The 12,003-nt window shown below is 37.8% G+C and overlaps 1 protein-coding gene across 1 annotated transcript in view; it reads left to right on the plus strand.

The window, feature by feature from the left end:
• OFD1 (oral-facial-digital syndrome 1) overlaps positions 1-10,855 on the plus strand; it is a gene marked incomplete at its 3' end in the record, with an annotated part of 22,442 nt that extends 11,587 nt beyond the window's left edge. Inside the window, exons 12-16 of the mRNA XM_008950064.1 lie at positions 627-757; positions 1,137-1,248; positions 2,709-3,320; positions 6,463-6,595; positions 10,755-10,855. Of these exons, the coding sequence (XP_008948312.1) occupies positions 627-757; positions 1,137-1,248; positions 2,709-3,320; positions 6,463-6,595; positions 10,755-10,855 (1,089 nt within the window). The remainder of the gene's footprint in view (positions 1-626; positions 758-1,136; positions 1,249-2,708; positions 3,321-6,462; positions 6,596-10,754) is intronic.
• Between the last annotated feature and the right edge of the window lie 1,148 nt (positions 10,856-12,003).

Consider the following 12,003-nt stretch of genomic DNA (forward strand, 5'->3'; position numbering starts at 1 on the left):
CCCTACAAGTATTTGCTTAGAAATAAATTTTCATTAAAATACGTTCTTTGTATTATGTTTACTAGTAGTTTGCGTTAAACCCCAACTAATGTTTGTGTAAAATGGAACAGTCCTTGACATTCTCAGTTTATTTTGTTTAATATGTCTGTATAGTTGAAAACCTGAATTAAGTGGCAGCTGAAATAATATGAAAAATGTCCCTTTTACCCTTTGAAAAAAGCAGTGCCGTATTTGTAACCATAGTGTTAGTAAGGTTAATAATGGTGAATGAACATTGCATTATTATTTTTAAATGCTTGCCTGACTATAGTTATAAAATGCCAGGTATTTTTAATGTGCATTTGAGATTATGGGAAAATAGAGATGTACACCCAGTAATGTAAGGTAAGGATATATATTTTTTCTTCCAGAATTGGACAGTCTGGCTCTAGTTTTTAAATGACTACGCCAACAAAAATTTCAGTCCTTTCTAAAAAGAAGGAAAATATCCCGAAGTACTTTATTCAAACAAAGCCTTGTTATGTTCCTAAAAACAAAGCAGCATTACACTTTGAAGGGGTATCTTGTAGAAAAGTGCACACTTGTTATTCTGTGGCTGAGTGTCTGGCATTTCTTTTCCTGGGTAGAGCTGTCCCAGCCCTCGGCAGAGCATCTGGCCTGCCAAGCAGAGCTGAGGAGAGTGGAACATTCCAAGAAGCTGGTGCTGGAGGAGTCTGAAAGTCGTAGGCAGATCCTGGAAAAGCAGCTACAAAGTGAGGTAAATTACTCTTTCTGAATACTTTGAATCCTTTCTTCTTCCTGTCATCTTGTTCACATTTCTCTATGTACCTGTGCAGGCCCTGTAGTGGGTAGGTGTAGGGATTGTTTGTGTTCTGCTTAATTTTCTGTAGGCAACTCTGAAGAAAACAAATCAAAACAATACTAAAGAATTCCCAACACACAAAAAAAAAACCCAAACCAACTTAACCAAAGTAAATCTTTCCAAGTCATGAAGTTGTCAGCACTGATTTTCAGTAAGATACTATGTATATGTAGTTTGACTGGACTTGATAAACATTTAGAAACAAGTATTCAGCCAATTGAGATTACTCTGTTTGACTTAGGCTAGGGTTTGTTTTTCTCTCCATCTCCTCTAGGTTGAGCGTTGTGCCCAGTTAAAAACTCAACTGCTGGACTATGAAGCTACTGTCAGGAAGTTAAATGTGCAGGTTGAAGAACTGAAAGTGCAGTTGAAACAAACACAGGCAGGTTTGTATCTTATACCAGAGCAGTCCTTTGTGAAGTTCACTTATCTAACCTGTGTAAGAACTTCCAGCAGCTTAAAAAAGCTGCAGTTGCATAGAACTAATATACCACCAGTTAGTAGAATTCAAGTTTAAAATAACAATCTATTAAAAAGCCCAATTTAAAATGCAGACTCATTACAACTTTCTTTCAGAAAACAAACAAACAAAAAAAAGAGGAAAAAAAAAAAACACCAAAAAAAACCCCAACAAAACACAAAGGAGGAAAGGAAAAGATTCCTCCCTGAACACTTACATGTTTTTGTTGCCTGTTTTCCCTGAGTATGAAGACGGTGATACTTGGTGATAACATAATCACTGTTTTCCAAGAGGCGAGATGTGTTTTAATGCGTTTTGATTCTTGAATGTTCACAATAAGAATAATCTTATTTTGAAATTTAATTGTGTACCTCACAAATTTAAATCTAACTTTTAAACAGTTGTTGTCAAGGCTAATAACTTAGGCACTTTGTGTGGGCATTAGAAGGAGAGAAGCACTTGGGTAAAGTAGTTCTGTCTGCTGAAGAAATGTAGTTCTAAAGATTCCTCTCTGTCAAATTGCTAATATCAAGTGTGATAAATATAAATTTTTGGATGTATTTTTAATATAAAAATATGGAATTTACTTCTGCAATGATTCTACATTACATACAGCATGTGTGGCACCATAGTTCAGTATATGCAATACTTTATATTATTCACTAGACCAATATGTACATTTTCATATGTGGTACAAGTATTGGTACCATTTGGAATTGGAATTTTTTTACTGTTAAACTAGCAAATATATATTTTGATTAAAAGACTGAGGGTAATGCAGAGACTTGTATTTTCCATCAGGGTTAAGGATGTCATTGAAGAACCATTTATGTAGAATAAAACCAAGGCTGTGGTTTTGCTGAGAAAGATAGTCCTATAGAGTGGTCTTTTGGGCTTACTAAAGCATACAAGTGCAAGCCAGGAAGCAGAGAGCCCCAAAACATTCAATTTAATAGGCAGTTTTTGAGTACTATTTTTTTTTTTTTAATCTATGTGCTATGTTGTTTTTCTTCAAATTTTATTTTTTTATCTAAATAGAAAGAAACTGAAACAGCATAATTGGATAGAATGTGTCCAAAGTGGTGATGTTATAATTTTTAATTGTTTATTTAAACATCATTTAAGAAATAACATTGTAGTGTGCATGCTTCATGTAGTTTTACATAGAAGGATTATATATTAAAAAATAATGTCAATGATAGTTTGCAGCTATGCAGCTACATTAAAAATACATTTAAAGCAATGTATTCAATTCTCAAAATTTAATTCCATGGTAAAAGTATTTTCATCAAATTGGAATTTAAATGCTGCTTTACTGTTTCTGATGTGTTATGAGCCTCCCCCTCTCACTCTTAACTGTCACTCACCTTTTCTTGCCATCCTCAGCCCTGGAAAATGAAGTGTACCGGAACCCAAAGCCTTCGCTTGTCGATCGCTCTGTCCTGGACCTCACTGGTGACAGAATTGTGCCTCAGGACATCTACCTGGACGGCACGTTCCTGAAGCCTCAGGCTGGGACCGATGTGCTGAAGGTAAATGCTGTGCCAAGAGCTGGCTATCGTCAGCAGTTACAGCCATGCAGTGCTTCTCCAGATTCTGACCTGGAGTGTCTGGCGCAAATCTGGGATAGACTGAAAGAACTGGACAGAGAGTCAGAGTATCTGGGGGAAGCCTACAGGAACTACCAGCACAGAGTCATGCAGGACGTGGCTGCAAGCAGGACGCCAAGAAAGCTGCAGTCTCCTTTACTGCTACAGTGTGCTGTTAATAGATCCCCCTTGACTACCCAGCATGAACTTCTAGAGGATAATCCCAGCTCCCAGCAGTCCCCCCTGAGCAGTCCAAGAAGTGAAAAATACATCAAAAGGACAGAGCAGGTTGATGTCTTTAAAAGTCCCTTAACACCTCCACACAGAGGAGCATCTTCTTCAAGACGCCTTTCTTCTACCCCCATTTCCAAATTGGAAAGAGATCTCAGCAACAAGAAAATTTCAGATGGTAAGTCACAATTGTTAATGTGGTGTGATATTTGGGTTTTACTTACTGTTCCTCTTACACTGTAGGAAGAGAAAGAGCTAGCAGCAGTAGTCTCTCACTCCTTTGTTATTTGCTAAGAGGCAGGAGAAGTCAGAGACAAAGTATTCTAGCTGCCTGGAGTATTGCTGCTTCATGGAAACAGCTACTGGAGAAGTACACTGAAGGAGGCTAAACATACTGCACTTAGTTCAGGTAGCTTTAAGAAGAAGACTACAGGAGATAATTCCCTACAGGTGTAACCTTAAGAAATGTAGAATTTCATTCAGAGGTTCCTATTAAGTATAACTACTTTGCAACATTAATTGTAATTTCTTAGTTTTAATAACCCTCCCTCTGTATTCCTATCCTTTCATGTAGCTATTGTAGTTAAAGTGTACAGCTGAAGACTCCTTCATCTGGCTTCTCTTATGCTGAGTTTTCCAGCCTGAAAGGTCCCAGTTTGCTTTTGTTTGTTCCTTTTGCTGTGATATCTTTATCAAATATTCCTGAGCAGTTGTGAGGTGGAGGGGATTAGAGTTTGGTCATGATCAGAAAATTGTAATTTACTATCAGTTTCACAGTTTCTAATAATTACATAGGGTTTTTTGTGGGTCTAGGTTTGTTGTTTTTTTTTTTTTTTTTTTAAGGGGCAGTACTCAGAAAAGCAAGCAAAATAGAAAAGAATTGAAAATTTTAAAAAATTATGTTCTTTTAAATCTACAGTACATCTACTTCTTGAGTCATGCAATTCTTGTCACCTTAGCTCAAAGAGGATTTGATAGGATAAAAAAAAAAGATAGTAACAAAAAAAAGATCATGATCAGCTTCTATGTGAAGGAAGGTTGGATATAAGAAGGGCAGCACAGTTTGGAAAAGGGTTGGCTGAGGTGGACTATGGGAAACCTGGAAAACAGTGAGTGATGTGGAGAAGGTAGAGAGAGATCAATGAATCACTGCTTCGCAGACCCCAGAATCCTATGGAATTGAAAGGAAAGAGAGGGAAGTGCTTTTTCATACCATGAGTAAATTGCAGAATTTATTGCTTGTGTGGCAACAAGTACAGATGCAGGAATAAAACTTCCTTGTCAGAAGGACCCAAAGAAAGTGCTGGGGAAAGGTCGGGGTGGGTGTTGCCAGAAGTGAGATGTAATTATTCGCCTTTTTGAATTGTAGATTAGTTTAGCAATGGGCACTGATAGAAACAGGTTACAAACAGTCTGATCTATTGTGGCTCTGACTGTGTTGCTGCATTTAGAATATTATGCTGTTACTGAAAACACGTTTGAAAACTTGAACTTCCAAAGTAGTTTTTTATGTTCTGTTTTCCCTGTCAGGTTCTATGTAAAGTATGGGGTTTCCCTCTTCCTTTAAATTGGCTCATATATTTGACTGCTTTCGTTCTCAAGCTCATGCCTGTTGGATAATTTCCAAGCTTTGATTTTCTACAGGGAAGGAGTAAACCCATTTCTTTAAGAGTAACTAAAAGTAGGACAGGATCTTTTCTCTTTGCCCATTCTTACTGTCTCCAGTCTCTGGATGGTAACATGGATCAAGGAATAATTACTGAGAAAAAAATTTGGATTGCCATCTGACCCATGCTCCCTGTGACTTGATCAGTACTTTTCACCTTGACCATCCCTTGCTCAAACTTCTTCCCTTCTGATGAGAAGGAGCAAGGCTGGCGAGTGTTGCACACAGCACACTGTGAGCCAAAACCTCAGCTGTTTGTCTTTTAGTAGAAAACAAATAAGTTCAATCCTAGATAATTTCCAAGTAGTAGTGGGTTGCAGTGACCCTGGTGTGCCACCTGTGTCCTGGCAGGCAGCATGTGTTATGCTGAGGAGGTGCACCTTGTAAGGACGACGTGTGCTGCTCTTGTCCATCTGTTCTGCATGTGAAAATTTGACAGGTTGTTTTATAAGAGATGGGATGTGGCTGGACTAAGAGTTCCCACCACAAACAGGTACTGCTGACACACAAGGATGACATAACTGCTGGGTCCTGGGAGTGCTCAGCTTCTTCAGAGGGTATTCATCTGTGTTGCATGGGGAGAGGGGCTCTCTGGAGATAAAAATCCGTGGGCAACCCCTACTCTGAAGCATCCTGACTTCTGCAGTGTGATGTGCACCAGGAATGAGGCACGTTTCTACATGACCACTTGAAAGAACTTCAGGTGAGGGAGTGTTAATAATGGCTTCTTGTCTATCACCTGAGCCAAATTAGCACTGACTATAGTAAAAGTTATTTGGTTAATAAAGAGAAGAAAATCAGCAAGTACCTACTTACTGAGTGAATATTGTATCTTGTGGAAAAAATAATAATTCATGGTCTAGTAATGAAAGACCTGTGCAGCTGCGCAGGAAATGAAAATTAAGGTGGCAAAGCAAAATTTAACCAAAGCACTGGTCTTTGCACATTTGATTAAAAGCCTTTTTAACACAGGGAGTTTGATTTTTACCTCGGTTTCTCAGGAAACTCAAGACTTCTCTAGTCATACTGTTTGTCTCTTTCCTTCCCTGGTAATTTATAGCTGTGATGATAAAATCTTCAAAGATTTTCTTTTTTGCTTCATCGCCCAGCTCCAGGTTAAATTTCCTAATGAAGAATGGCCTTTGGGAGACCTCAAACATTAATCTTGTGCTGGCTAGTAGCACATCTCTAGCTTGAAATTTGGGTCCACAACTGCTTCCTCTAATGCTCAGCATGGGAGAAATTATTTGGTGTTTGGCAGAGGGGCTGCAGTTCATGGGCAATGTGGATGTATTATGGGATGATGATTATCCTAGGCTTTGTGTGGAATAAGTTTATGATGGTGAGGGCTTGTAGAGGAAAATTCCCGTACAGAAGAGGTGAAAAGAAAAGAAAAAAAAAAAAAAAAGGCAAAAAAAGCCCCCCCCCCCCCAAAAAAAAAAAAACTAAAATCAAAAAAAGAAAGAAAGAAAGAAAGAAAGAACGAACCAGTAGAAGACAATTCATGTGAAGATCTGGAGGCTAGGACATTAGTTGCCTTACGTGATGGTGCATGCGGAGTCCAGTTATGCATGTGTTGTAAAAAACAGCCTTGCCTGAGACATGGTAGGACAAATAACTGAGTAATACTGATTGTGGGATTTTTATTCTGCAGATATGAGTGGCTCATACCTTGCCTCCTCACAGCAGAGTGTTGACCAGGTGCTTTCTCCTATTTCAAAGCCACATCTGCTTTCATTATCTGAGTCTGTTTCTTCTTCACCATCCAGTCATGGCCAGAAAACCAGGTAACATTGTTTACAAAGCAACATTTTTAACCTTCTTTTTAAAGAAAAATTTATCTTGCTGTTTGTGGCAATAGCTACTTTTACAATTCCAGTAAGTGTTAATTTCCTGAGAACTTTTCTAAAAATAGATAAGGATTCCCGTTCTTGAATATCGTATCTCAAGAGGAACTTAGTCATAAAAAAATGCAAACACCTTCCTCCTCCCACGTGCAAGCACCTTTGGCAAATATGATTTGACATTTTTACCTCTGCTAAATTTGTGCTTCCTTACAGAGCAAAGTTATGTGCAGTAAAAAACTTAACCCTCAAGCTCGTTGGGAACTTGAGGTGACATCCCTGCTTTTGCTCTGCTTTGCTTTTCTACTTCTGTTGCATCATTGTTCTGACCAACTTCTGAAAGCAAGGCATGGTGGGGAGTCTCCATTTCAAGAGAGCTGCAAGTTCTGCAGTGCTTGAAATCTGTTTTATCAGTGCAACCTTTTTGTTCCATCGTATTTCCTTACCCAGCATACCACTTTCAGACAGCTGAATGAAAGATTGTTAATAAAGAAATACTCCATTAATCACTATTTTCAGAAAGCATGTTTTCTAGAAGTTTCCTAAAAATGTAAAATCTGTTGCTGAAAGTAAATCTGAGTTAAACAGCCACTGACTTGCATGCCTATGTATAATACCTATGAAAAACTCTTATTTTTTAAACATGTGAGAAATGTATGCATATGTCCAACCTATTTCTGACTTTTTCCAACTTCGGGCCTTATTGATAATTTATAAATTTTGACTGTGTATTTTTGAGTAAGAATAATGTCTGTACTGAGGTTGCAAAAGGGAATGTGAAGGAATGACTTGATGTGTCTTACAACAATCTTACAAGGCATCTTCCCCTCATAGGAATTACCTGAATGTGAACATATTTTTAGCAGTTTGCTGTCATTAATGCTTTTGGGGTTTGACAGTTTTGATCCTTCTAGTAGGCTTCTGTGCCATCCATATCAATGTGATCCTGATATGGCTGACAAGAACTCTTGATGATGATATAGACTAATTTGAGAACAAACTTCATTTCAAAAGACAAAGCTGAGTCTTTAGAAGGGTAAACTACATTTTTCTTTGATTTGAAACTTTTTCAAGAAAAAATTACAAACTCAATAGTGCAAAGCAGTAATCATCTCTCACCTTTCCTATATCAGAACTTATGTTCAAAAGCTATTGAGTTATATTTGATACACACAAAAACCCTTAATAAAAGAAAGGCCACTAACTTCTTGAGCAAAGCTACATCTCTTAATGTGTTTGTTTTTCACATTTGTGACCTGACTGATGAACTTCTGCTGATGGAAGCTTGATAGTTTCTGCTGCCTGTTTGAGAATTTAAAAGGCAGTTGTACATTCTCATCTCAGTCATTAACAAGATGTAATGCCAATGTTTATTTTTTGTCTCCAAAGAGCTTTTTCATGTGCCTGTATAACTTTTCAGAATAGGAATCTCCAGTTTCCTTTGTGGGAACGGGATGGGTCCCAGAACTTTTCTCTTTTTCCTTGCTTTTGTTTTTTTTTTTTAAGATCTCTTTTAAGTAAATTAATAACTTGGCAAAATTAAGCTACATAAAAAATACTTCTCTTTCCTGTCTGTATCTCCTACTTCCACATACTAAATTCTTATGTTCTTCATGATCACTGGTGCTTTCACTCTCCAAAACTGAGAATCCTGAAAAGGTGTCTTCAGAAAAAGGTCGAGTATTTAAAGTTTCTTTCCTAAGAAGGGACACTTGAGTTGGCCTTAACCTGCCAGCCATCATTCCAGATTTGATGGCTGAAGAAAGACAGCTTGTCTCAAGGCAGGTCTAGCAGGCATTTGTAGGGCCTTCCTGTATGTTGAGGACTTGATAAAACCAAAATACTTAATGTAGAGAGGATCTCTTTTGTGGTTAGAATTTGGGGAGAGCCTGTATGTTCTTGGTCTTGAAGCTGTTCGGATGTCTAGGGACTGTGAGGTTAGTTCCTCTGTAAGTCACTATCTCTTTACCTGCTTATTCCCCTTTTCTACAGTATGTCTCAGATTTGCAGTATTCCAGTGACAGACTTGACAAAGTGAAGGCTGACTGTGCACCTGCATGTGCAGGTGATGTGGGAAAATGCAGTACTGCTGTGAGGGACTGTGCTGCTCAGAAGGGTGTTGTGGAGTCCACCTGCCTGAAGAGTGAGCAGCCCGAGCAGGTTGTGTTGTGGAGAACAGGCCCTGAGCTAGGCAGGCAGCTTTCTTGGGTTCCTCGTGACAAAGCAAGGCTATAAGGTCCCATTAATTTTCTTGAACTTGCTGCTTTCCCAGGACTTTTTTAAAGGGAAAACATTCTTTTGTTGAGTTTTTTTAATTTCTTGTGCTTTGGACTGCTCTCTGTTACAAATATTTGAGAAATGCATGTGTGGGCTTTTCCAATTATTTACTCTCATTATTAGGCAAATTCCACATCATTGATTTGTATTGTGGAATTAGTTTATGGCCTGTAGATATTAAGTGGCAATGGGAACTTCTTTGAAAAGAAAATAAAATACAATGCTGTGACACCAGTAAGCCGTTGCAAGTTAGATCCCTGTCAGTGGGGAAGAACAATTGCTTCTGTGACTACAGGAGCTCATTGTTTATTTATGTTTGAGGATACCAGTGGTATGAAGGAAGCCAATAAACACAGACAGGAAGACTAGATTATAAGGCAAATTATTATCTAAACCATTCTTTTTTGTTGTTGTTTTGTTTAGGGCTGAAGAAACCAATTGTGAGGATTATTTTAGGCTAAAAAAAGTAATTTAAGACATTATCAAAGTAGTTTAGAACCTGGTGGTGTTTTTTTTTTGTTGTTGTTTAATTGTGATTCTAAGCATAACTCCTGCAATTTAATAATTTGATATTGATTGGGACACCAGTAAGATTTTATAGTTATTGACACAAGGTACAGTCTGGGGTTTGGTTGCCAGCTCTGCATGATGGAATGAATTTTGAAAACTGTTTTGAAATATGTGTGTTTATTCGTCTTCATGAGGCCTCTTCAGCTTTCTGAGTCTGAGGCAGTGTATTGACTGTTTTTTTAGCAGTGTTGCAGGAAACATTATCAAAGAAAGTGCCATGCGTGTCCTTGAGCTGTGCATCCTTAAGAATTATTTAACACTTAACCATTTCTGTGAAGGAAAGACTAAACATGACTTCCAAAGACTTCCAGAAACTTGAGATTCCATTTACTCTGTCATATTTCATTTACAGGGTATTTTTTTCTCACTGATGTTACTGAGCTATCCTTCTGTCAGTGGACATTTATTTGTCCCCAGATTTACATTTTCCTACTGAACAGGAAATTCTCATTGTAGGGGTATGATTTGTTTATTCTTCACTTCTTCCCACAGAAGATCTGAATTCCTTAGAAATCACCACGGCAGAAACAGGTTTGTGCTTACGAAGAGCACCAGCTGGTGTGAAGTAAGCTCCTTTGTGAAGCTCTGCTGCTGGATTTCATTAGTGACCTGCACTCCTTTTGCTGTTCTGGTTTTGGTCAAAGTTTAGGAGCTAGGTCACGTGGGAGATATTGTTCTTACACATTATCTTTCTGATGAGATAAACGGGGATTTAAAATGAGGGCACTAACCCCATTTTTCGTAGGACCCAGATTTTCACCCCCTGCATATACGTTTTGCCAGACAGCTAATCCTAACACATTTCAAACACATCTGTTAAGGTGACATCAAAGTGGGAATTAGACTGTTACACAGAGCTGAAAAGGGCAAGTTTTTAATGGCAGTTGACTAAGTGTCACAATTCATTGTATTTTTCCTTTTATTTTTTTTCTCCTTACTCCTTTTTAAGCTTTTTGAGATTGTATTTTGTTTCAGTGTGTGGTTATGTCATATATAGGCCTTGGGGGAAGGCTTCAGGGAGATGGCTGTCCAAGACATGGAGCTGATTTTTGGTAAAAGTTAGAGAACTGGATTTAAGTGCCTTAACTTTTGAGTCAGAAAGTTACAGCATTTTAGTTGCGTGATTTTTACATTTGATTTAATCTGTTGCTAAGCACGTGAGTAATCCTTGCATTTAAAACTCCAGATTGCTATTTGCTTAAAAGTTTAGCATTTATATTTACTAAATTATTTATGTTCTTCCTTATGCTTTCAGACTTCATAACCAAGGAACGGACAAACCAGATTTCAGTGATATCCCCAAACCAGAGAAACTAACGTGTGAAGACCTTGAAGAACATATTTCTTCCCTTGAGTGTAAGTTTTAGTGTATTTTAGACAGTTTGTTTAACACTTTAGGATGCAGTAGTTGTAAGACAATTGTCTTGATAGTTTGAATACTGTAGTTGGAGAGAAAAAATGCTGACTGATGTTGGAAATGAGAGAAACTGTCTCAGATGATGAGGGGTCCGTTTTCTTCACATTTGCATCTTTAGAGGAGTAGGGTATCTCATAATAATTAGATACTAAAATCAAGTTGGTTCTTGAAGTTTGGGAACGTACCTTTTGTTCAGAAATCCTGTGTAACCTTGTTCTCGTTAATGGACATAGGCCTGACTGTTGTTTCAGAATTTCTTAAAATTGTGTAGCTTTTTTTTTTTTTTTAACACAGCAAAGACTATGAACTAACTGTAGGCTCTATTATATGTTTGCTGCATAAAGTAAAACTCTAAGAAGTGTTCATCATGGACCAATATCAGAGCAGTTGTACCAAGTTTAATTTTGAAGATAAATTTCTGCAGCCATTAGATATATTCTTCTTGATTTTTCCTGCAGTACCTGAGGCTTAAACTGTACTGTGAATTAGAAGTAACTTTAGAGGTGTGTGTAAATGTGCAAAGAACACTTGTAACTATGTTGTCATTATTCAGCATCTCAGAGAAGTTTTGGAATGTATGGTTCAGTTCCTGGAACATGCATGTTATAGTAATATTTTTTTTCTCTGAGGCCAGCATTTTATTTGTATACATTGCTGCTCTGTGTTGATTGCAGAAGGAACTTTGTCCTTCTATGCTGTTTGCCTTGGGTGCTATACAATGTTTCCTTCTCTCTATATGCAGCCTTATCTCCCCTGAACCTGTGGGTTTAAAGTGAGTGAAATTGTCAGTAAGAAAGATGTGAACAGCAAGGTAAACACCACTCCCATTTCCAAATTTTGTTAGGTCTTTAAAGGGTGGAGACTGGTGGAGATATGTCATTGAGTGGTATAATTAAATTCACAGTTGGTGAAGAGATTATAATTATTGTATGGGAGAGTTAGGATCACTGGTTTCAAAGAAGATATTCCTAACTGGTGTGTTCTTATTCTTTTGGTCGTGGTTGAGGCACGGAGGATGGAGTGATGCCTTTGCTCACTCTCCTGAATCTGTGAGAATGTGGCCTTCAGTATTTTAAAAACCAACAAA

Source organism: Merops nubicus, unplaced genomic scaffold (genome assembly GCF_000691845.1).
Source record: "Merops nubicus isolate BGI_N331 unplaced genomic scaffold, ASM69184v1 scaffold27681, whole genome shotgun sequence".
Taxonomy (NCBI): domain Eukaryota; kingdom Metazoa; phylum Chordata; class Aves; order Coraciiformes; family Meropidae; genus Merops; species Merops nubicus.